Genomic DNA, 24,394 nt, shown 5'->3' with positions numbered 1-24,394 from the left:
AGGACTGCTAATGTTGTCCCATTATTAAAAAGGGTGTAAGGGATAGACTAGGAAATTATAGGCCAGTGAGTCTAACCTCGGTGGTGAGGAAGTTACTAGAGAGAATTCTGAGGGACAGAATATACCTGCACTTGGAGAGACACATATTAATCAGGGATAGTCAGCAGGGATTTGTTAAGGAAGGTCATATTTGACATGTTTGATTGAATACTTTGAGGAGGTAACCAGGAGTGTTGATGAGGGTAATACATTTGATGTGGCCTACATGGACTTTAGCAAGGCTTTTGATAAGGTTGAGAGGGGAACATTAGAGGTATCCAAGATTATAAGATAGTTTGTATAGGAAGGCACTTTTTCCATTAGTAGAGGGGTCAGTAACCAGGGGGCATAGATTTAAGGGAGGAGGTAGAAGGCTGAGAGGGGAGTTGAGGAGAATTTTTTTCACCGAGGGTGGTGGGAGTGTGGAACTCACTGCCTGAAAGGGTGGTTGAGTCAGAAATTCTTGTGACATTTAAGAAGTATTTAGATATTCACTTGCATTGCATTTTTCTCCAGGGCTACGGGCCAAGCGCTGGAAAATGGGATTAGCGTAGTCAGATCTTTGTTGACCGGGCATGGACACAATGGGCTGAATGGCCTCCTTCTGTGCTGTAGACGTCTATGAATCTATGGGACCCTTCTTCAGAGCTCTGAAGAAGTCATACAGACTCAAAACATTAACTCTGTTTCTCTCTCCACAGATGCTGTCAGATGTGCTGAGTTTTCCAGCAGTTTTTGTTTTCATTGCTTACACAGTGCCTTGGAATTCCATGGGAAACTAAGAAAATACTTCATATAAAACATCTAAGGGGTTTAACCCTTTCTATCAATGAGGCTGAGATAACAACTATGTGCTTTGCATTAAGAGTGTCACCTAAAAGACACATAAGGCAATTATGATTTTCATACCGATGTCAATATTTGGTGAACCAACCATAGTTATGGCTCAAACATATTTTATACTTGAGGCCAATGAAAAAGAAGAATAACAAAGCGGGATGTCACTGACTTCAAAATCCAATTTGGGCTGAATATATTTTCTTTGAGCTAAATCTGAAACTCTGGATTTTACTAGAGTAAGATTATTTTCCACATGTAAATAAAATGACAAAAGTCACTTGCTGCGTGTTCAGCACAATTGTTCATCACTAGAGAATGTTACAGTCTGATCATGAACAGATGGGCCATCGCTGCATGCAAGATAGTCAAAATCCCATTTAAAAATCTGATGAAAGATCATCAACTTGAAATGTTATCTTTGTTTCGATCATCACAGATCTTGACCGACCTGTGAGCAATTCCAGCATTTCCTGTTTTTATTTGAGATTTCCAGCATCTGCAGTATTTTGCTTTTGTGTCCATTTAAAAATCACACGGCGGCTAAATCTTTAGAGTAGCTATTTTCTTTTGGGCAAACAGACATCCCAGGATCAATAGTGCACTGACAGGGAAAGTCTGTGTCAAATTCTTTGATTTAATGGTGGGGTACTCTTGGTCTGGTGAAGGTTATGTATGGACTTGCCTGAAACCATTGCTTTTGATTCAAAGTTGAAAATTGTCCAAGCATTCATCTCAACAATGACCACAGTGCAATGCAAATTGCACTTTCCATTGTAGAGGTCGATTACTTCTCTTCTGCTTTTGTTGTGTCAGGGTAACAGGCTAATATCCATATTCCGTCAACGTTTATTTCGTTAGCGCTAACTAAACCAGGCATGAGCTGTGAAATGGCAATTCTGATAATGAAAAATTATAAAAGTAAATAATCTAAAGATTGGTCTTGCAGGTTTCATGTGATGGGGCTGTGGCTATTTCCTTTGGCAGCTTATTCCATTGTGGGATTGTCCTAAGAAATATGGTTGATACACTGACTTGGAAACAAATGGTTTTTGTAGTTTGTGTTTTGTCATTGCTGGAGTGTGCCAGGTACCTGTTTCCGTCAATTCACACCAGTGCGTTCCATATTTTATAGAACACAATTTCTCCCTCCTTTGCTGAGGTGATTCCCATTCCAAATCTTTGATCAAGGATGTGACACTGGTGTAGTTCCCATATATTCGTGATTCATGCAGAATCTTGAAGCAGGTCTTTGGATTGCTTCAAACTTACTTATACCTCTTGTCATATAAGTATCCCCCACAATACTCCACGATTGGATGAAGAAATGCTTGGTAAGCTATAACTCTGATATTTTTGTTGCAATATCAAAGATTTCTCCTCAGAGATCCAGGAACTCTGTTTGCTTTGGATATTATCCAAATATGGAATCCCCATTGAAGACTTTTTAAGATGAATCCCCAGGTAAGGTTACATATCTACCTGTTGGAGAATTTGATTACAGAACCTAAAGCTATCTGCTGGTGGATCCTTTTTCCTGGTAATGCACACACAGCATTTTTGGCCTTGAATGTCATCTCCCATTGGCCCTGCCATTTTTGCAATTCCAGAAGATCATCTTGCACTAAATTGATGTGATCTTGAGTTTTCCTGATGCGTAAACCACGCAGTCATCTGCAAATAGTCACACCCTGTTTTTTAATGTGTTGGGAAGGTAATTTACGCATCTCAAGAAGATTAAAAGACGCAACACTGTTTCCTAGGGAACCTCAGAGAGGACATCTCTAAGAGAGGATGATTTCCATCACATTTCTGTTGGTACAGAAGTACAAGATCCAGTTTAATAATGAACAGCATTTGAACAGCTAAACACTTTGGTACCTAGGTGATATTAATGATCTCCAGTTCACTCTAAAATATTTCCAACCTTAATTAGGGATTATCATTTTACATAAAATATAATGAAACTTTGAACTTGATCATACCACTAACCAGAATCAAACCTGTTTTCCAGCAATAAGATGCTTTCTGGCATTCTTCCTCTATCTACTGATGTTGTTAGGGAGTTGAGGGCTCAGAGAAACTGGACCTGGGGCAGGATTTTCTTGTGGGTTTCTGAACCACACTGTCAGGATCAAATGGGGTCAGAAGTCCACACTACGGGCTGGATTTTCACTGAGTTGGGATGGCTTGGAAGCCCTTTAAAAAGGACAGACAGGTCCAATTCCAGGATTCCCGACCCCATTCCGGGGTTTCCGATTTTCAAGACTGCCTTTTACAGATGTGGGCTGGTTCGGGCCGCGAGCCTGTACCCTGTACTCCCATCTTGGCTGGCTCCATTGCAGAGATAGGTATATCATAGACCTTGCAATTTTCACAGAGTCAGACCAGCTTTTCAAAGGGGAGAATTTTCGGCTCAGCAAGTGGGCCTCGCTTGCCGAGGCTCAAATGATGCGGGGTGATGTCGGGCATGCATCCTGATGTCACTGCGTGTCATTTAGATTTTTAGTTCGGCAGATGGGCAGCCAAGTCAACAGCGCGTCCAGTGAGCTTTTAAAGGCCTGTTAAGGCCATTAATTAACTAATTAAGGCTATTGAGAAAACTGCCCATCCAACCTTAAGGTGGGACAAGGTTTCATGAAGGGTTTATTAATTAATTATGTTTTTTTCATTAAAGTTCATTGACAGGTCCCAGCTCATGTGACACGGTTACATGAGGGGACATGTCTTAAATTTTTTTTTTCTTTATTATAATTTTTAAAACTTATCTCCCTGTGCCTCAGGGAGATTTATGTGCTCTTTCACACGCATACTCGAAAGAGTGCACTCCTGACTCAGGGAATCTCCCCCACAACCCCAGTCCGCACAGCACTTCCAGGTGTGCATCACGTTGGGCGGGCCTTAATTGGCCCGCCCACATAAAATGGCGGTGCCGATCGGGTCCGTGCCTGCCCCTGCACAACCCGCCCCTGACAGGGGGAATATTCGCTCCCAAAAATCTTGGTTCACAGCACCTCAGAGGTGTCGTGAACCATGGTCTGCATGAGGGAACCTTTTGAAAGATAAGTTCAAAAGGGCCTCCTCTTATTCCCCCATACCAAGGTATGCCACACACCAACCCCCTATGGCCTCTCATTCACCCCCATGCCAAGCTATGGCCCTTCCATGCCCACTCACCCATTATACACTGTATAGAACCAATGAGCCCTACAGTGACAGGAGAATGTGTAAAAGAAAAAGCTTTTAAAGTCACTCATTGATAAAAACAACTTACAAAAAAGCTGAAAATGGCAATCATCAAGACCCTTTAAAATAACAATAGTTGAAACTGCAAGGACTTGAAAACTCTTGATAAAAACAAAAAATTGCGGATGCTGGAAATCCAAAACAAAAACAGAATTATCTGGAAAAACTCAGCAGGTCTGGCAGCATCGGTGGAGAAGAACAAAGTTTATCTTGTGTAAATAAACATTGTGAAATTGACAGCATAGATCAGACAGCCAGAGCTGTGAATCAAGCAATATTTTCTCTGGGGTTTAGTTGTTTCAACATGCTAATGGAGTTTTAGGCTGTCAGCCATACCTCATTATGTATGCTTAGCTGAGAGCACAGAAATCCTTTAGGGTACTTAGGGCCTTTTGAACAGCCTGTCTCTACACCTGACACCCCCTGTGGCTGCCGCTGAACTTTTTTCTGGGTCAGCTGGCCTGGCTGCAGCCTGCACCCACCTCCACACAATGAAAATACTGTCCTTGCATGCACTTTCTCCTGAAGTGGGCAGGCCGAGCCGGGAATTTTCCATGCTCCCACTACCCGCCTTGAGGATGAAAATCCAGCGCTTTGTGAGAAATGGCCACTCATCTGTTACTTTCCCCAAATTGTCCAATTAATGGGCAGTAGGTGGTCTTGCCATCCAAATAAGAACAGTGGGGAGGCTCTCAAAACTGGAGAGCCAGTAGGAGGCTCTCCAGCTTGTAAGCAGCAGAATGTCAAGGCAGGTATGTGCAATAGAGGTCACCCAAAATAGAGGCAGCCAATCTGCAACTTTTTTCAAATTTAAAGTAAATTTCAGCAGCCTACATGCCATTGCTTGTGAGGAGGGGACCTGGACAGGGACAAGGACAGGGGTTGTGTGTGTGTGTGTGTGTGTGTGTGTGTGTGTGTGTGTGTGTGTGTGGGGGGGGGGGGGGGGGGGGGGGGTAACCCCTCCAGAGGGCAGCCTGTGGTTGCTGCTGAACCCAGAAAAGCAGGGGTGCCTCTAAGCTTGCCAGCCAGCCCCTTGGTCTGCCACCCCTGGCAATGAATCTGTCCCCCACCACCCTGTGGGGATCTGGACGTCAACTGAACGCCAATTGGCCTTTAGGTACAATTCAATCCAGTGTTCACTGACATGCTCATAACCCATCCATCCGGAATAAATTCCCAGAGTACCTCATGATCACAAAATAGAATTAGAACCTACCCTAAATGGAACGCAGTTCAAGCCTTCTTTCTGTGCTATTGTGTGTTACAAAACAAAGCCACACAAGTGTTAAAACAAATATCAGCATTCCTAATGCTGACCAGACTGACCTCTGCGGCTTGCAACGACCAGTAGTACTGACCCTTCAGTCCATCATTACTACTGGATTTCAATTTTTTCGCCACTGTTAGTGCAAATTACAAAATCCCTCGACATTCAGTGAGGAGAGACTCTCACCCACAGTCTTAGAACATTTTGCGACAAGTTAGTGGAAATCTGAGATCACTCTATAGAACTCTATTGTGTGCATTGTTTTTTTTTTAACTTCCATGGGATAAATATTATTGAAATATAAAAGATGGCATCTCACTAAAACATTTTATTGTATTTCCTGTAAAGTTATATCTATTTTATTGTTATAAATGGTTTGCCAAGAAAGGCCAAAGATTACAAATGTTATTACATCATATGATTTAATACTAGGATTTTATGGGGCAAATTCAAAATCCTTTTGGGCATTTTAATAAGCGGTGCTAACAATATGTGCTGACTTGGCTGGATACCAATACGCAGTAATCATGTCACATCAGGTGATGGAAAATCAAATCTATCTTGATTCATTTATTTTCATTTTTATACTCTCAGCACTGAAACTTTGTTTATTTCTATCATAGTTCTTAAGTTTGTTGCCATGGCAGCAAAATGAGATTATATAAGTCTGACTCCTGTTTACAGGCTCCATTTTAACACCACTCATTTTATTATAAGAGCATCATCTGTTGTAAGTATGAACAATTCCCACATCTAATTACAAGCAGGATTTCAGGGTCATTAAACAAAATACATTTGCATCAGCAAGAGTGGAAATGGAGACTAAAATCATAGAGCTTCAGCCGTGAACCTGCACTTGATTTTCTTTCCTTTCTATCTCAACGTTTCCTCCTTGAACTTCTTTGTGATCTTGTGCAAGCTTAACTCTGAGTTTTAAAACAACGTAATGACAGAATATTAATATTGTAACACTTTTGTTGAACGTGGAACAGTAAAAATTTGACTGGTGTGAGATGACCATTTTAGAGACAATTCCATATGACAGTACAATGGATAGTCCCCCAGTTACACTTTAAGTTCACAAATACATAGAATGTAAGGTTGGGTTAAACACTACATTTAAGAAGGGCTTTGGGCGTTTTTTTTCCACTTTGCTGTGCTCTGAATGAATGCCATCAATATCTTCTAATTTAACTCTTTGACCTCAAAATTATGCTATATACGACGATCAACACACAAATACTTAATGCGATGCTAAGCCAACACGTCAAACACTTAGCACAACTGTTAGAACCTTACCCGCACTGTGATGCTGATTGTATCAAAATAAAATCTTGCCCTTCAGGAGGGATTCTTTTTCTTATATTTTTGGAGATGACAGAATTCAGAGTTTGAGAAATTCATGCATTAAAGATGAGGGCTATTTTTAGGATGATGTTGGTGAAACAGTATAAATAAACTGAATGAATTAAGAATATATCTATTTCTACCAGAGTCTGTGAAGTCCACAACTTCAAAAATAGAAAAAATATAGAAATTATTAAATTAGTCATAATGGAAATAGGAATAGTTTGACGTTACACTATTCCTTTCCTAATGATCTATGCTGGCAACTTGGTGCAAAGTATTCACTTCCGAACCAATTTAAAACGGTTACCTAAAATAATTATACAATTTAGAAGGAAATTATTTTATGTTTTTGTGACAAGTATGGAAAGAGTCTGTAAAATTAATCCTAAACAGGCAGTTGTGCAAAACTGGTGCAAGGATTATAAAGCTTCATTTATTGTGCAATTAAAATAAGGAAAATATGGGCTATGTCAGAAACTAATAAGTGATTCATTTCAGGTGCACATCTTAAAAGGTTCTGCTATGAATTGCAACATAGGCATTATCACTGGCCTAATCTGCATCACCTTTCTTTGCTGGCTCTGCAATCATGGTTCGTGGTTTGTTAAATAATACATGTGATTCTCTTTTAAAATGTCAACCTTTAGTCCCAACCCCACTGCAGTAGCTTTTGTGATGTTGATTTTCCCTGACAAGATTCCATTACAATTGACTGCCCAGCAAGTAAACCTGTAGATCAGGAGCTAGTGAGTTTTTTTCATTTTCTGTTGGTGTCTTTCTGCGTTTCCAGAGCTGTATTCTCAATTTCCTGAGTGCTAAGATTACATTGTAAAATACTTTTTACTTTAGTGGAAGATTGAGCTGTCAGACAATGCACAGTTCTTCTGTCATCAGTTGCACTTAGAAATATAAATCTCCTCACTCTGCATGTTCCAGTGGCAGTGGAGGTCTACTTTTCATGCATCTTGTGAACTGCTGCCTTATTGACTGCCTCACTGCTGCCAGTGCCTTGATCATCAGGAAGCTGACTGGACAGACCAGCTACAGGCTATTCTCCTAAACCAGTGCACTGTAAATTGTAAAGGAGCCTTTCTGAGGTATATAACTAAACTACAGTTATATATTTATAAGGAATGAGAAAACTTCCATTTGTATATCACCTTTCACAACCACAAGACCTCCCAAGGCCTTTTACAGTCACTGAAGTACTTTGGAAAGGTCATCACTGTTATAATATGGGAAGTTTATGCTATTTTTTTTAAATCAAAAAAAGATTGTATGTTTTGACAGAGGCACATAAATATTAATAGATTATTGTATTTTGTATCTCTGGTTGAATTGTAGAGGGCAAGAGGTTAAAATTATCACATGGCCAAGGATGATTATACTGTGGGAGAAAAAGCAAGTAAAAAACAGCTTAATGCAGTGACTTCCGTGGAACTCCCTATTTTCAAACTTTATCTGAACTCCCTGCTTTTTCAATCAACCCTGTACAGTATTTTCACATTGTAATCAGGATTTAATGGGCAGCATTCAAGCTATCAACAGTCACTGCAACTCCCTTTTGTGATTGTTTGTCATGAGATCTTCTAAAAGTAACATTAAATCTAGTGAATGCAACGCAAATTTTTACACCATGAGCAAATGAATATTTTCCCCCTTGAAACTAGGGGGCATTTTCGGATTCTGTTGAGATCAACAGTTGCAACATAAGTGGAAATTGTTTTAACCATTTTGAGTTTCAAACTAATGGGAGGACAGGAATTGAACTTCACGTTCCAGGAACTGGGCTTGCCTCGCACTGTTTTGAAAAAAGAATATCAGTGTAGATTTTTCCATCCTGATGTTAAGGTGGTGGGAATGGAATGCTGAGATTGGTGTATTAGGCAGCTGTCGCCTGAGGTTAGCCCCTCTAAAAATTTCCAAAATAAGCCCCCAGCCCAGATTCCCTGGTGTGAGATATTATAATTGGATCTGCCATCAGTGATTCTAAGGCTGCAGCCAACACTGAAAGCAATGTAACCATGTAGCCAAGGCAAGCAAACTCATAAGGAGGCAATAAAACCATCCCAAGGGATTTATGGGAAAAATAGTGAATGGTCAAAAGGAAACAGAGCCATGGGCAAGTGATGGGACGGCACATATTCAAACCTCCTGTTCCGATGATTGACAAGGTGAAGATTCTGCTGTATGGGTACAGGTGAGAGAATTTATTTTGGGGGGGGTGGTATGGGTGAGAGAAAGGTGTTCTGTTTGGCCTTCCGGGACACTGTTCCTGGAAGACAGCTTTGTAGTTTACCAACTAGGAGATGCTACTGATGCACATTTGTTTGTGCTACTCATATAACCTGGAATAGGATGTGGAGGAAGCTGTCAAGGTAACACTGCCTAACTATATTATTCATTAGATGGATGCTTAAACATGCCCACTACAAAATATTGCCATCAATCTTTTACAAACATCATTACGACCTTTCTGTTGGCTCATGTCAAGGCCTCGCAAAATCTTAAGACTTCTTTCATTGTTTCTCATGCATATTCACGTTCCAACAGAATACATAGTCAAGATGCAACTTATATTAACAGCCTTAGCATGGACACATCTTGAAAGGTGTTAGCACGCTCCCATCATTGCAAAATGGCCCACCTGCATAAAGTACAGTCACTTACTGAAGACAGGGTGTGCTACACTTTGGACATTCTATCACAATGTAGCTGCTCCTTTGCTTTATTTGTCAAGACCATTTGAAATCGTAGAAAGTTACCCTCTGTCCTCAAAAATGAACCCATTCTTGGCCTTTCTGTCATTGCTAATTACTATCTTGTCTCAACTCTCCTTTTTGGCTTTATAAATACATAGGAGGCAAGTTTGGGTTATACATTGAATTTAAAGAATGGCTAGACCCTTGTTATTTTAATGTTCTGTATGGCTATCACCACTGTCTTTTAACATCGTACTTTAGGCTTGAGGCTTTAGACTTTTAAAGGTGCTACTGCATTCCAGCTTCATCTCAATCTTCCCCAATTCCCTGTTTAAGCTCCAAAATGATCCGAATTGAAGTGACAACTGACCTGTTCTGTTACTGTGACTGTGATGCTTTGTCCCTCCTCATCCTCCTGCCCTACTTTGCAAAGTTCAATATGGTTGACTAGGTCATCCTCATCCAATACCTCTCCTGTAAGTAGCAGTGCATCTCCAGCATTGGCTTCCCTATTTTCGAGCACCTAGAGCTCCAGAGCCACACAAGGCTCTACCCTTGGTCCTGTCTTTTATCTCATTTACATGCCACCTCTTAGTGATGGCATCCGTAGGCTTGAGATCAGCATCTATATGAGCAGGTGACATTCAGTTCTTCCTCTGCAATACCTCTCTCCACCCCCTGACTGCCTCATAACTGACTGTCATTCTATATTATGGACTCCAGCAATTTACTGTTAGGAGACTAGCAGGGTGATAATTTCCTTGTTTATCCCAGTCACATTTGAGTTATGTCATATTTACTATCTTCCAGTTTTTTGGCATAACTTTTCTTTCCACAAAATTAATTAAAATCGTAGCCAGAGGCTCTGTCACTTCTGCATTAACATTTTCAGGATCCTCAAGTCGGTCAGGGCCTCATGATATGTCCACCTTAAATCTGAATAATTTACTTAGTCCCAGGTTTTCTTCGAATAATAACCCCTAATAACAGCTCTGCACCCATATCCAGTGATCATTCAATCCCAATATTCATTTCCTTTGGTAATACTGGGGCAAATTATTGGCGACTCTTCAAAAACAAGAATGTTGTCAAAAGACAGTGGGTTGGAGGATCTGAACTGTCATGTAATGTTTATTTTTAGTACTGCAAGGGGAGGGGAGGCTAGACACAAGTAAACTCAAATGGTCTTTATAAAGACCTTCTCTTTCCTTCTGAAGGGTTAACAAGACCCAAGATGCCTGGAAAATAACTAGTAAGGAGAGAAATGCCTGTTAGTTTTAAATTATTTTACAAGACCTCCCGGTAGGTAAATAGAGATGCATATCCATATAGGACCATTCATTGACATTGCTAATTGTAATTGATATGACATGCATTTATTTCTATTTGTTAATCATAACTGATCATAAGTTGAATGACAAAAATCCTTTCTCCTTCATTGAGCAATGTAACTGTGATCCACAATAGGTTAACCAGGCTGCAAATTTACCACCTGACCCACATGCACAGCTCATTCTTAGGCTCTATTCGTGACCTTTAGCAGCCAGTGAATTTATATTGATCTGTTGCCACTAAAATGCAGTTCATTGTTAATGCTAACCAGAGAGCATAAAATAAAACCATCAGATTTACAACCAGGTTAACTCATTACAGATTACCAAATGGGCTCCTACTTTTCACCCATTTATTCAACTTCATTTTTGACTTTATATAAACGTGTTATCAAAGGGTAAGATTGTCTAAAGTAATACTCAGCAATTCCTGTGATTATCCACTGCAAATGCAACACTTAACTGGAGGCTTTTGTTTTTTTGCAATAAAAGTAAATAAGATGTAATAACATTATATCACTGCAAGTGCTTTGCTCCTCTTGCAAACAGCAAAAAAAAACCCTCCACTGTGTGCCTCTGAAAATAGTTTGGGATTACTTATGCAATTTGCTTTCAACCAATCTCCTATAAAGAACAACTTTAGGGCAACAATGAGATATGGAAACTTACACAAATATCTAGCCCTGCTTATCTGGCAGCTAGCAAAATCAATCAACTAACTGTTTTGTGTAAACTTGCACACCAGTTAACGTTTTATGGATTACAAAGCACAGGCAGCAATAAATTGAGAACAATTTACTAAAACAATAAAGCATGGTATTTTGAATTTGGAGTATAGCAGAATTGTAACAGGTTGTTAGTTGTCAGGGAATGGCAATGCAGAATCATGCAGAAACCATTAAATAAAGACTAAGACTACTACAGTTGAAGTAAAAACTACTCAAGGCTGTAGCTGAGTTTCCTGGTCAATCCAGTGAATACTCAAACAGATACTGTTCAATGAGCTGCACTGTTTAACACAAAGGAAGATGATCTGTAACTGATGATGCAATTAATCAAAATAGTAGACTTGAGAACTACTGGAATATTTTGTACTTAGGGCTCAGAATATGTAAGATAAATTATTGACAATTTTCCTGATATTGTAATTCACCAGCCTGGCTGGTCCTTGAAATCAAATGCTGAAACCAGGAAGGTGCCTGATTCCCATTCAGTGCAAATGTGGATTTGGAGATTCTGTAGCTTTTGTGCACGGGCAGGTAAGGTTAATCCAAGTTTCTAATAATCAATACCATTTGCACTATGATGCTATATTGTTATATTACATTGAACTTAGCCTTAATTCAGTGTCACTCAATGAAAAAGCCAATTCAAAATAAACTTACATCTTATTTAGTGTGGCAAATGAGAATTAATTCTAATCCTACCAAATCCATCATTTGCTTGACTACAATACATTGGAAATTCCTGCACCTACCCCCTTCCTCTGAAGCAATCATGTTCAGCAATCAGGTAGGCAAGTTCCACTTGTGAATAATTCTACAAATATGTTCTTGGTCCAAGCCTGCAAGTTGGGGGAAAATCAACTGCTATTGCCATTCATCACTTCAGCCTACCTTTGGCTGGCTCACATTTCTACACACACTTTGCTGCAAAGGGAAGTAGTTAAGAAATTAAGCCAGAAAAGACCAGTGTGTGCACACAAGTACGAACATGACTTTGTGAAAGTGTCTTTTTTCTTTGTTTTCAACCTCTTCCCAGAATTTTATGGAACTATATATTTGCTCATGTATACATTTGCATACTTTGCACACGCTTTTACAGAGCTATTTATTAATGCAAATCCATTTGTATTATTTTATACAGTGCAGTAATACTGCAACAGATTTCAGGTAAAGGTACTTTTGATGGCAATAGATTTCTTCAGCCCGTTCCTATGCAGTAGCAAAGATAAACATTAGAAAATCACGAGGCAGTGGGGGGATGCAGTTGGCTTAGGCAGTTGCAGACATTTTTCTCTACCTGTCAACTTGCAATACAGACAATTAATTGTTTAATCTCTAAAATCAATAGCAGTTAATTAGAACATGCCTTCCACATAACTGTATAGTAGTTTACTTAAATTTATAATTTTAATGGTACATGAGTGAAGACATAAGCAATGGTTTGTGTTCTACCTGGCTTAGTCCCATGAAAATCCTTGTCATAAACTACTTAATAACTGCCAAATGCAGCAGTGCTTTACCATATTCAAGTCATTGATGGAGTGACATGAGAGATGCATCACAATTTCCACTGACACTGAGATGTTATTATTTGTTTTTAAATTTAATCCGATCCTTACAATTGAAACATGCTATAAAATGTCATCTTTATTCAGTCCAAAGCACCTCAATGGCCACATCTCTCCCCTTTGCAGTTCATTCTTTATCTCTACATGGTTCTTACTTGACTGCGTACTGTTTTCTCCTAATTCTCTGGTATCTATCTCTGACTACCCACAGTCCCCATTTCTCACTCATTTAACTGTCTTACGATCTATGCTGTCTTTATTTTGCTCCTCAATCCATTGCCAGAGACCCTATGGTCTCTCACCTACTTCTTCAATTTCTACTATCTTCATTTCGTTCAGTTTCTCAACTATTTCCATTTTCTCTGTTTCTTGATTTCCTGTGTTCCCTTGAAACTCCATCCCTGTCATTCTCAAGAACCAAGGCCAGAATTGTACGGTCCAGTTGGGGCGGGGGCAGGGCCATAAAATGCAGCGAGCCAATCTAAACTCCATTGATTTCAGGGGAAATGTAAAATCCCGCTGCCGTAAAATTCCACCCCTAGTGTCTGCTCCACTCTAAAGGCTCAACTCCAAAGTCCCAATGTTCTGTAGAGCTGGGTCCTGCATTTTATGTCAATGATCTCATTTGGCGGTTTGTTTCTCAACAAACCTCCGAATCCCAAGACACTTAATTCTCATGCCATTATATTTATTGGAACACTGTTCTATTAAGCATATATTACACTCAAATATTAATTTTTCAATATTGTTTCGTAGTGTACATATTTTAGATGTTGAACTGCTAACTGTTCATTTGATTCAGTTGCACGTTATTCTGTGACTGTTAAGCCCAGTTACTGGAAACATCAAATAACCATAAGTCTAGTATAAAGGATCTTGAACCATTGATTAATATTTTTAAGCATTCATTTTTGACTAGCATCTTTTACATCTCCTTTTGTGCCTAAATACTTATGCACACCATGGAGAATTAGTTGTGGATTTAAGAAGAATGCAATCTATCAACTCGGTTAATCCAATAGTTTGTGGTTAACCCAATAGTTTGCCTTTGTTACTCAATACTTCCTTGTGAAGACACTAATGCAGGAAGTTTTTCAACAACAACGTGACATATCAGATAGTGAGACTTGATTCTGTAATCACACTGCCCGACCTAATTTTTTTTAATGTTTGGATCCATTACAACACTTAGACATTGAAGAGATTTTGGCCCAGAATTTGCCTGTGAGCATCTGAGTTGGATTTTTTCCTCACCCTTCAGCTCCAATTATGTTTGCTCTGCAAATTGCTGGATGTACGAGTGACAATGGTAAAGTGAAGGAAACAGAACAGCTAGAATCTTGGTGAATGATGTGATCAACAGCCTATCTCCTTAACCAATTACGTTTAAGGATTGAGAAAGAAAAAAAAGGGAAAATGACAGGGAAGGAAATAGGCTGAAATAACACACAGCAAAAGAAATAAAGTGGGGGGTCAGCACGGGGAAGATAGATTGGATTTAGAGATAGAAAAAGAGACCATGGGCAGGATTTTTGGGTCATCAGGTAGGCGCAGTGTGCGGATCCAGGAGTGGCCGGGAACCAGTGCGCCACCCCCGATCAACCCCTGACCGCGATTTCACGCTGGCTGGCTAAGTAACAGCCAGCCGGCGTGAAATATGCGCTGGAAGCCTCAGCACTGCCAGGGTGGGGGCAGGAAGAGGGCAAGCGCTGAAGTCTGTGCGAGTGCGAGGGAGCGCTCACAGAAAGCTCCCTGAAGGCAGAGAGCTGCCCCAGGGAGCTGAAGAATTTTAAATGCAAAATAAAGATTTTGAAATGCTTTAAAAAATGTCCCCCCACATAGGACTCACTCACTTGAACAAAGAGATTGTAAAAATTCTGTCAAAATTTTTTTTTTTAAATTATGATCGGAAACCTCATCCCGCCCATGGATGAGGTTTCCTCAAAAATGCAAAGGCCGCCTGGCCAATTCGCCTGCCCGCCAACCATAACATTGGGCAGGCAGTGAAAAATCCAGGTCAATTGGCTTTTTAATGGGCTTAACAGGCCTCTTAATTGTTGGCAGGCGTGCTGCCAACTCTCACGTGCGCCCGCTGACTGAAATATCGCGCAAGTGCGCGATGACGTTGGGACACTCATCCAACATCATCATGTGCTATTTTACGCCCAATCAGGTTGGGCACGCACCCGCCCATAGGAAGTAAAATTCTGCCCTATTTATTTTTAGAAATTAAGGCTTAAAGAAATCCTGAGGAACAATTGATTACCTGCATGATTGAGACTCCACAGTTCTCACTGTTCTTTTTCTGGGCCTCCAAGGTTGATTGGCAAGGTTGATAGGACCATAAATGATCCTATTACCTTGGTCTTATATAGTAAAATAGCAGCCCTATCAGCAGTGAGTTTGATTTTACTTATGCCACAAGTCCAACAATTCATGAAACTCATGGGGAGGTTGACAGCAAGCTCCAGTTTTTGTGAGGTTAAGGTTGGAGCTGCACAAATCAACCAGCATTATAGCAATTCACCTAATATCTCTTCCTTGCCACGAATTTCTGTGTTGCTTTTTAATACACTAATTACAGCAGGTGCCATGAACTCGCTTTTACTTTCGCAGCAGTTTCTGGGTCACTGATTTTGAGAGTAGTTTTTGCAAATTAGTAGATTTTTTGGAGGAAAAAGCTGCCATGATGTTGTATGAAGGCAGTGTTGTAATATTGACAGAATTGTCTAAAATATCTAATAATAACTATTCATGGCAAACAGACTGGAGACTCACCTGTGCTGGAATTCAGTTCTTCATTCTCAGACTCAGCGCCATTTTGACTACCATTACCATGGAGATTATTCATTGTTGCAAGTTTCAGCTTTTGTAACTTCATCGCTTCAGCCATAGCTGCTGCAGTTAAACCTAGCAAACAAACAATTAAGATAACATGTCACCATTTAAAAGACAGCGATTCAGTTATTATAGTGTGGAAGATTGTTGAAATACATTGCATCTGTAATTGATAAGTGCCATCAACCTAAGTGTTAATAAATGAAATGCTATCTGAAAGTTTTAATACTAAAGCACTTAATAGTCTAACAGTTTTAAGTTGTTGTGTTGCAGCTTATGTGCACATCAATGCAAAAACAAAAGTATTAATCATTGAGCCTGACTAACAATCTAACAGCCAAATGCTTGGACAATGTATAATTTAGGTTCATCCTAAAACATTGGATTTCTAATTAGAAAACAGGTTAAAATGCATTTATATCCATTCTTTCTTTGAAGCCAAGTTTCATCATTTTTATTTGGATTATCGGGCGTAAAATTATTTGGATGGAAAACGAGGGTCTCTCCACACTGTTACATTAATTAAAGAATAGCATTGCTGGGGTCCATAACCATTTACTGGACCATCCCACAGTTGTGTAGGGAGGGGAAAAATAAAAATAATTTATAGATTTTTCAAAATAAAATTAATGAGATGGAAAGTTTCTGTACAATTGAAGATGTGATACCTAAGGAATAAATTCTACCTTAGTCATAAAGGTTAAGATTAATAAATGGAATAAATTCATTGTCCTCTCTTCCCCAGTGCATCTATTGGAGATAAACCTCTAAGACCATATAACAATATATGGGGAAATAATTGAATAGAGTATATTTGAATTATTCCATAATACAGTATTAATGATCAGCATGATGCACCTGGAAGGAATAACAAGGAATGATTGTGGTGTGGGAATAATAATTAACTGGTCATCTCTGTTAACAATTATTCTTTAATAAATCCACAGGGTCACAACACAAGAACTGTGACACAGCTTTGAAGAATGGACAGACAACATGGGAGGAATTTCGAGGACAATGGGGGGACCACATCTGCCACCAAAATTGGCGGCACCCCCACCAACCCGATCTCCGGGAGCCCCAACAGAATTAATTCCCTAATTGTTATTACTTGCCCACTTAAGGGCCTCAATTGGAGTCTGGGCAGGGAGGTCGCCTGCAGGCTTTCTCTCCTCAGACTTAATCGGAGGGCAGCAGGAAGGCAACAGAATCTCCACTCCGCACCCTCCTGCCTGATCACACAGCTCTTCCGGCCTCTGAACTCATCCGTATGGGGGTATTAAATTCCACCCCACATTTTGCTGTTTCCTGCATCACAACATCAACTGCACTTCCAAAGTACTTCATTGGCTGCAAAGCACTTTGAGTTGTCCGGTGGTCATGAAAAGCATTATATAGATGCAAGTCTTAATTTCTTTTTGCTTTTGGACTAAAAACTTACACTTGGAGTCAAAAAGAAGGTTCTTCCAAAAATATAATTTTAATTTACGCATTGCATTTTTTCTTTTTGTTTTTATGCAGCTATTAAATACAAAAACTATATGAAATGTTGGAAACAAATCCATTAGCAATTTTAAACAGAAAGGACAGGTTAATATTCTAAGGGCAGGATTTTTCGCTCGGCATGCGGGCACACGCTCAACATGCCCAAACATGATATAAAGTGTGCCGACGTCAATGTGCAGTCACACGATAGTTCAGTCGGCAGGCGCGCGCTGGAGCCAGCAACGTGCCCGCCGACAATTAAAAGGCTTATTAAGGCCACTAAGTTAACAATTGTGCTGCATTTTTCACTGCCCGTTCAACCCAATGGTTGGCGGGCAGGCAAAAAGGCCAAGTGGCCTTTGCATTTTTTTTTGGAAACCTCATCCACTGGCGGGATGTGGTTCCCAAAATCAAATACAAATTAAATTTAATTTTTAATTAAAACATGTCCCTGCTCATGTGACAGAGTCACTTGAGGAGACATGTTTCATTAATTTTTTCTGCTGTTTATTAATTTTTTCAATAGTTTCTTCATCTCCCTGAGGCAGCTCTGTGCCTCAGGGAGATTATTAAGTGCTCTTTTGCGTGCATGCGCAAATTGTGCACTAGGTTTGCTTGATCTCCCCACCCCACGTGCAGGCAGTGCTCAGCGCTGCTGCTCGCATATCACGCTGGGCAGGCCTTAATTGGCCCGCCCGCATAAAATCATGGTGTGTTGCCAATCACGAGTGGCGTTTGGCTTCCTGATCACCCCTGCCGATCCCGCATGCCAAGGGCAAAATTCTGCCCTATGTGTAAGTTCTTCACCAGAAGTGGAAACATTAACCATTCTTTGCTCTTTATAGATGCCGATGCATTGTGCACTTGCAGCTTTTTGAAATTTTCTTTCAACTTTCCAACATTTGCATTATTATCTTTATTTATCAAAACATTTGACATTAACTATGAATTCAATGTTTTCCATTTGACGATTGGCCAAATTTACTCTAAGTTTCTTGCATGAGAATTTGTCAAACTAACCGCTCATCCACCATGGAAATGAAAACGAATTGATACAGTTTTCCTATTACTTTAGTTCCTACAGGCTTTCAATATCTGAAAATTAATATAAACCTTTGTTCTTGTGTCCAACATTTAACAAATCATCTACTTGAGCAGGTATTTGGGTGTGTACAATGAAGGGTTTTTTTTTTAAAGCCCTAAACATTAACTTATGTTAATGATTTGTTTGGAGTTTTGTTTCTTTTATGAGTTACAAAAGTACTGACATCTCAGCAAATGGATTGTCTATTATACTCAACCTTTATGACAAGATGTAATCTCAACACAAGTTTATAATATTTAAGTTTATAATATTTATATTTATTTACTTAATATTGCACTGTTAAATTCTGATAAATGTTCAGCCCCTTACAAAAAAATGTTGGCCTTGGATTAAACTGACAGAAAGGTCATTTTAATTGCATTCCACCAGAATCTATTTAATCATTCTTTCAATAATTCAATGTAAGCATAAACAAAGACAACTGCTACAAAAGCACATTGTACATAAAAGTGATTAGACTTCTAAAGTATGTTGTTATCTGTAGGTGAAATTTGGCAAACATTGTAGTGTAGACAAAGTAGTGATTTTCCATTATAATGCTGAGTATAGTGCTGCTGCATCTAATGTTATAATAAGACAGGTGGTGTAATAGTTCCCCTCATGCCCACTGAGTTAGATGCACTTTCGTCCCAGTGTACTTGCATCTAACTCATAAATCCAATTATCATCAAAAGCAATATTTTGTGGATGTTGGGAATCTGAAGGAAACAGGAGATGCTGTAAATACTCAGTGGGTCTGGCAGCATCTGTGGAGAGAGAACTAGCGTTGACATTTCAGATCAATCAGCAATTCTGATGAACAGTCATCGACTCGAAACACTACTCTGTTTCTCTCTCCCCAGATGCTGCCAGACCTGATGAGTATTTCCAGCACTTTGATTTTTGTTTTATTGTCAAGGCCTAGCATGTGGGAGACAAGCATGTACCACAAGAACTTAACATCAGGGCACACGGAGGGAACTACAGACCAACAGTAGCCGGACGCATTACTGGTGAAAGTGGGCAGGAGGAGAGCTGCCATGGTCCTGAAGCAGGGCCAGGAGACCCTCGAGCTCCACTCGCAGAAGGGGATGGCAGCAGGTGGCCAGGAAGGTCAAGTCCCTGTAGTCTGAATCTGAGGACCTGGCAGCAGTGCAACAAGAAGTTTAATGATCTCATACACGTGGTCAATGCCAGAGTGAATGCATCTTCACACACATCTCCTCCCCACCAGTCCACCAGCCACTCACACTGTTCAATGCACTAGGCCTCCGTCACTTACCCATCAGCACTCCCTAGCAGTCAGGACTCGCACCTAACATCCAGATACTCCGCTTCATCCTCAAACACCTACCGATGCTGTGAGCGTCACACCATCACCCTCTACCTCCACAGACCTGCAGCTATTCAGCTATGGCAGGCACATTATCTAAACACAGTGCAGCACAATAACAGACATTTTTCCCTCTCTCTTGCAGGACAAGTGACACATAGCCACAGGTATCAGAGCAGAGCTGGTGGGGAACAAGGTCACTTGCATTAACTGAGCACTAGGGAGGAGATGCTACTCTGCATCATGGAACTGGCTGCGACATGACCCACAACAGTACCGAAAACATTGAGAAAGATGGCATCTTCTTGCCTTATGCTTCTCCTTGACTCCCAGAATACCCTCATCCTGCTCTGTGGTGTGGTTAGCAAGCTGCTAATTGTGTGGCCACAGTGCTCTTGCTTCCCAGCCCACAGATATTCTCTCACACAAACCCTCTTCTGATTTCCTGCTTTCAGACACCCACGAACTGCTGCCTGCACAACCACAGCAGCCAAGGAGAAGGAGAGAGAGCAACAGCACAGCACTGACAAAGAGGCCCTGTCACTTGATCTGACACTCGCAACCACCAGCCACTGGCATTGCACTTCCCATCGAGACTAGTATAGAATTGGAATCAGTAAATGGGTGAGTCACGAGGCACAAGTGAGCTGCAAACAAGTGAGGGCGAAAGAAGACTGAGGTGGCAGACAGTAGTGCAGCAGAGGACCCAGGCAGGTGTTTGGGGGGGGTTCACTTTGATGGGGGCAGCTTGCAAGACAGCATTGATTGGAAGTGCACACCGAGAAGTTGGGTGCACTGGCTGGTCTGCCAGGCAGCCGCTTGTCATTGTCAAGGAACATGGAACAGTCCAGCTGCAACTTCAAAGAGTGCGTGAACATAGAAAGATACAAAGAAGGAGTAGGCCATTTGGCCCCTTGAGCCTGCTCTGCATTTAATATGTTCCATGGCTAATCTGATAGTATCCTCAAATCTGCATCCCACCTACCCCCGATAACCTATCACCCCCTTGCTGACCAAGAATCTATCCACCTCTGCCTTAAAAATATTCAAAGACTCTGCTTCCACCACCTTTTCAGGAAGAGAGTTCCAAAGACTCATGACCCTCTGAGAGAAAACATTTCACCTCATCCCCGTTTTAAATGGGCAACTCCTTATTTTAAACAGTGACCCCTAGTTCTAGCCAACTCCAGCATGACGCCACCACCAAACACATCTTCCCTTCACCCACCCTGGCAGCATTCCGCAGGGATCGTTCCCTCCGGGACACCCTGTCCACTCTTCCATCACCCCCTACACCTCAACCCCCTCCCACGGCACCTTCCCATGCAACCGCAGAAGGCGTAACATCTGCCCCTTTACTTCCCCTCTCCTCACCGTCCAAGGGCCCAAACACTCCTTTCAAGTGAAGCAGCATTTCACTTGCACTTCCCTCAACTTAGTCTTCTGCATTCGTTGCTCCCAATGCGGTTTCCTCTACATTGGAGAGACCAAATGCAGATTGGGTGACCGCTTTGCAGAACACCTTCAATCTGTCTACAAGAATTACCCAGAGCTCCCTGTTGCTTACCTCAACACTCCATCCTGCTCTCTTGCCCACATGTCTGTCCTTGGCTTGCTGCATTGTTCCAGTGAAGCTCAACACAAACTGGAGGAACAGCACCTCATCTTCCGACTAGGCACTTTACAGCCTTCCGGACTGAATATTGAGTTCAACAATTTTAGATCATGAACTCTCTCCTCCATACCCACCCCCTTTCCGATTTTCCCCCTCCTTTTTGTTTTTTCCAATAATTTATATAGATTTTTCTTTTCCCTCCTACTTCCATTATTTTTAAGTGCATTTCCATCCATTGTTTTATCTCTACCTTTTAGCCTATTTCGATCCCTTCCCCCACCCCACTCCCACTAGGGCTATCTGTACCTTGCTCATCCTGCTTTCTACCCTTAATTAGCACATTCCTTTAGATAATATCACCACCTTCAACACCTCTTTGTCCTTTAGTCTCTGACATCTTTTGGTTATCTCCACCTATCACTGGGCCCTCTATCCAGCTCTTCTTGTTCCCCCTAACCCCCCCCCCACCAAACCAGCATATACTTCACCTCTCTTCTATTTTTACTTGGTTCTGTTGAAGGGTTATTCGGACTCGAAACGTTAACTTTGCTCCTCTCCGCAGATGCTGCCAGACCTGCCGAGTTTTTCCAGGTATTTTTGTTTTTGTTTTGGATTTCCAGCATCCGCAGTTTTTTGCTTTTAACCCTAGTTCTAGATTCTCCCACGAGAGGAAACATCCTCTCCACATCTGCCCTGTTAAGTTCTCTCAGGATCTTATATGTTTCAATCAAGTCGCCTCTTACTCTTCTAAACTCCAGTGATACAAGCCTGGCCTGTCCAACCTTTCCTCACAAAAGAACCCTCCCATTCCAGGTATTAGTCTGGTAAACCTTCAGTGAACTGCTTCCAACGCATTTACATCCTTCCTTAAATAAGGTGACCAATATTGTACACAGAACTCCAGATGTGGTCTCACTAGTGCTCTGTACAACTGAAGCAAAGCCTCCTTACTTTCCCCTCACATTAAATGATAACATACTGGCGTGAATTTTTCCCACGTCTGGTGGACTCGGCAGGAGTAGTCGTGGAGCTGACCACCACCCATAATTGGCTCTGCACCGCCATTTTACGTGGCGGGCCACTCAAGGCCCGTCCAGCGTAATACACAAACGATAGCACTCAGCGCTACCTGTGCGGGCGGGGGACGGAGGGAGAGTCAGGGCCAGCACTCTTTCGCACAAAGAGTGCTTCCGTGCCTCAGTGGGATTGAAGCAGTTTGTAAAAACATTTTTACAGAAGTTAAAAATTTAATGAGACATCTCCCCTCATGTGACTGTGTCACATGAGATGGAACATGTTATTATTTTTCATATAAAATTTTCATTTAGGTAGTAAAGCTTTAGGAAACCTCATCCCGCTTGTGGATGAGGTTTCCTGAAAAACATAAAGGCCGCTTGGGCTTCTTGCCGGTCAGCCAACCTTAAGGTTGGATGGGCAGCATAAACAATGACATTAATTAATTTGTTAATGGCTTTAATAGGCCTATCAGTTATTGGTGGGTGCGCAGCTGATTCCGGCTGCACGCCCGCCGAACAAAACATCGCAAGACAGCACGATGATGTCAGGGCGCACATTCAACATTATCACGCATCATTTTACGCTCCGGCGTGGCGGGCCCACCCCTGCACGCTGACTGAAAATCCTGGCCTCTACTATCTTTCCTAATTACTTGCTGTACCTGCATACTAGCCTTTTGCGATTCATGCACTAAATCACCCAGATCCCTCTGCATCTCACAGCTCTGCAATTTCTGATCAATTAGATTATCTGATTCTCTTTTATTCTTCCTGCCAAAATGGACAATTTCACATTTTCCCACATTATAGAAGCAGAGTTTGCCCCCTCTACAGCCTCTACTCCATCTTCCTGATGTGTTGCAAATCCAGGGACACCACACCTGCTGCACCTATACCTGTTGCAGTCGTACATGTGCACTGGCCACCTGATCCTCTGTGAACCCCTGTGAGGATGCAGCAAGTCTCTAGCAAATGCACCAAAACACTTCTTCAAAAACACTCCACAGCTCTTTCAGACACTTACCAGTAGAAAAAGTTCCATAAATTTAACTAAGCTGTAATCAGGATTCCTACTCCTCCAGGGTCTATCTTGCTGCTTCATGCTTCTTCTTTCAGTACACTATTATGCAGGCTTTGTCAAGACACGACTTGGCCAATTTTGGTATCCTGGTATCACATCAGCCTGTGAGATATCAGGATAGCGTCATTTCCATGTGCTCAGGCACATACAGAGGACGCACCTATATGTGCTCATATCAGCAATAAACACAGTGTATATGGTCGCCTGTAGCACTGTCTGCCCATCCACAGGGAAGCAAAGTAAGTCTGGTGTAGTGCCCTGAGGAGCAGCGCTAATGCCAATGAATGTTTAATTTAATCTATCATATGCTGGATCTGGTATCCATTTACTTTGGACTGAGTTCCATTTTATGTACATAAGCATATATGACTTACAAGATATTTAAACATTTTGCATTAAAGATGACAATTATGCATATAATTGTGAGTATATAAGCCTTAAGCATGATGTAACAAAACTCCTTAAAATAAACACCTTCATTTTAATAAATGGCTTCCTCAAAAACGCAACAAGATTTTCGGATAAACATTAAATTTAAATATGTAAGAGGCCGAAGGCTGAATGCTAATTGCAACTCAACGGGGAGAATCTTTGGCTCGGTGAGCGGGCCCCGCCCCCACTCACTGAGGTGTAAAACGACACGTCATCATTTAGATTTTCAGTTCACCGGGTGCGCAGCTGAGTTGGCTGCGCGCCCACCGAACTGTCAAAGGCCTATTAAGGCCATTTAACTAACAATTTAAATAATTAAAAGAGCTGCCCGTCCAACCTTAAGGTTGGCGGGCAGGCGAAGAGCCCAGGCGGCCTTCATATTTTTCATGGAGCTTCATCCATGGGCGGGATGAAGCTTCATGAAGGATTTTAAATTTTCTCAAAA

At 41.1% G+C, this 24,394-nt stretch overlaps 1 protein-coding gene across 1 annotated transcript in view; it reads right to left on the bottom strand.

The window, feature by feature from the left end:
- Nucleotides 1–24,394, bottom strand: part of dacha (dachshund a) — a 400,809-nt gene that overhangs the window by 144,765 nt on the left and 231,650 nt on the right. The window contains exon 3 of the mRNA XM_041195643.1: nucleotides 15,844–15,975. Within this exon, the coding sequence (XP_041051577.1) occupies nucleotides 15,844–15,975 (132 nt within the window). The remainder of the gene's footprint in view (nucleotides 1–15,843; nucleotides 15,976–24,394) is intronic.

This window comes from Carcharodon carcharias, chromosome 9 (assembly GCF_017639515.1).
Source record: "Carcharodon carcharias isolate sCarCar2 chromosome 9, sCarCar2.pri, whole genome shotgun sequence".
NCBI lineage: Eukaryota > Metazoa > Chordata > Chondrichthyes > Lamniformes > Lamnidae > Carcharodon > Carcharodon carcharias.
Note: the sequence above shows the minus strand (reverse complement) of the source record. Positions and strands in the feature narration are given on the sequence as shown.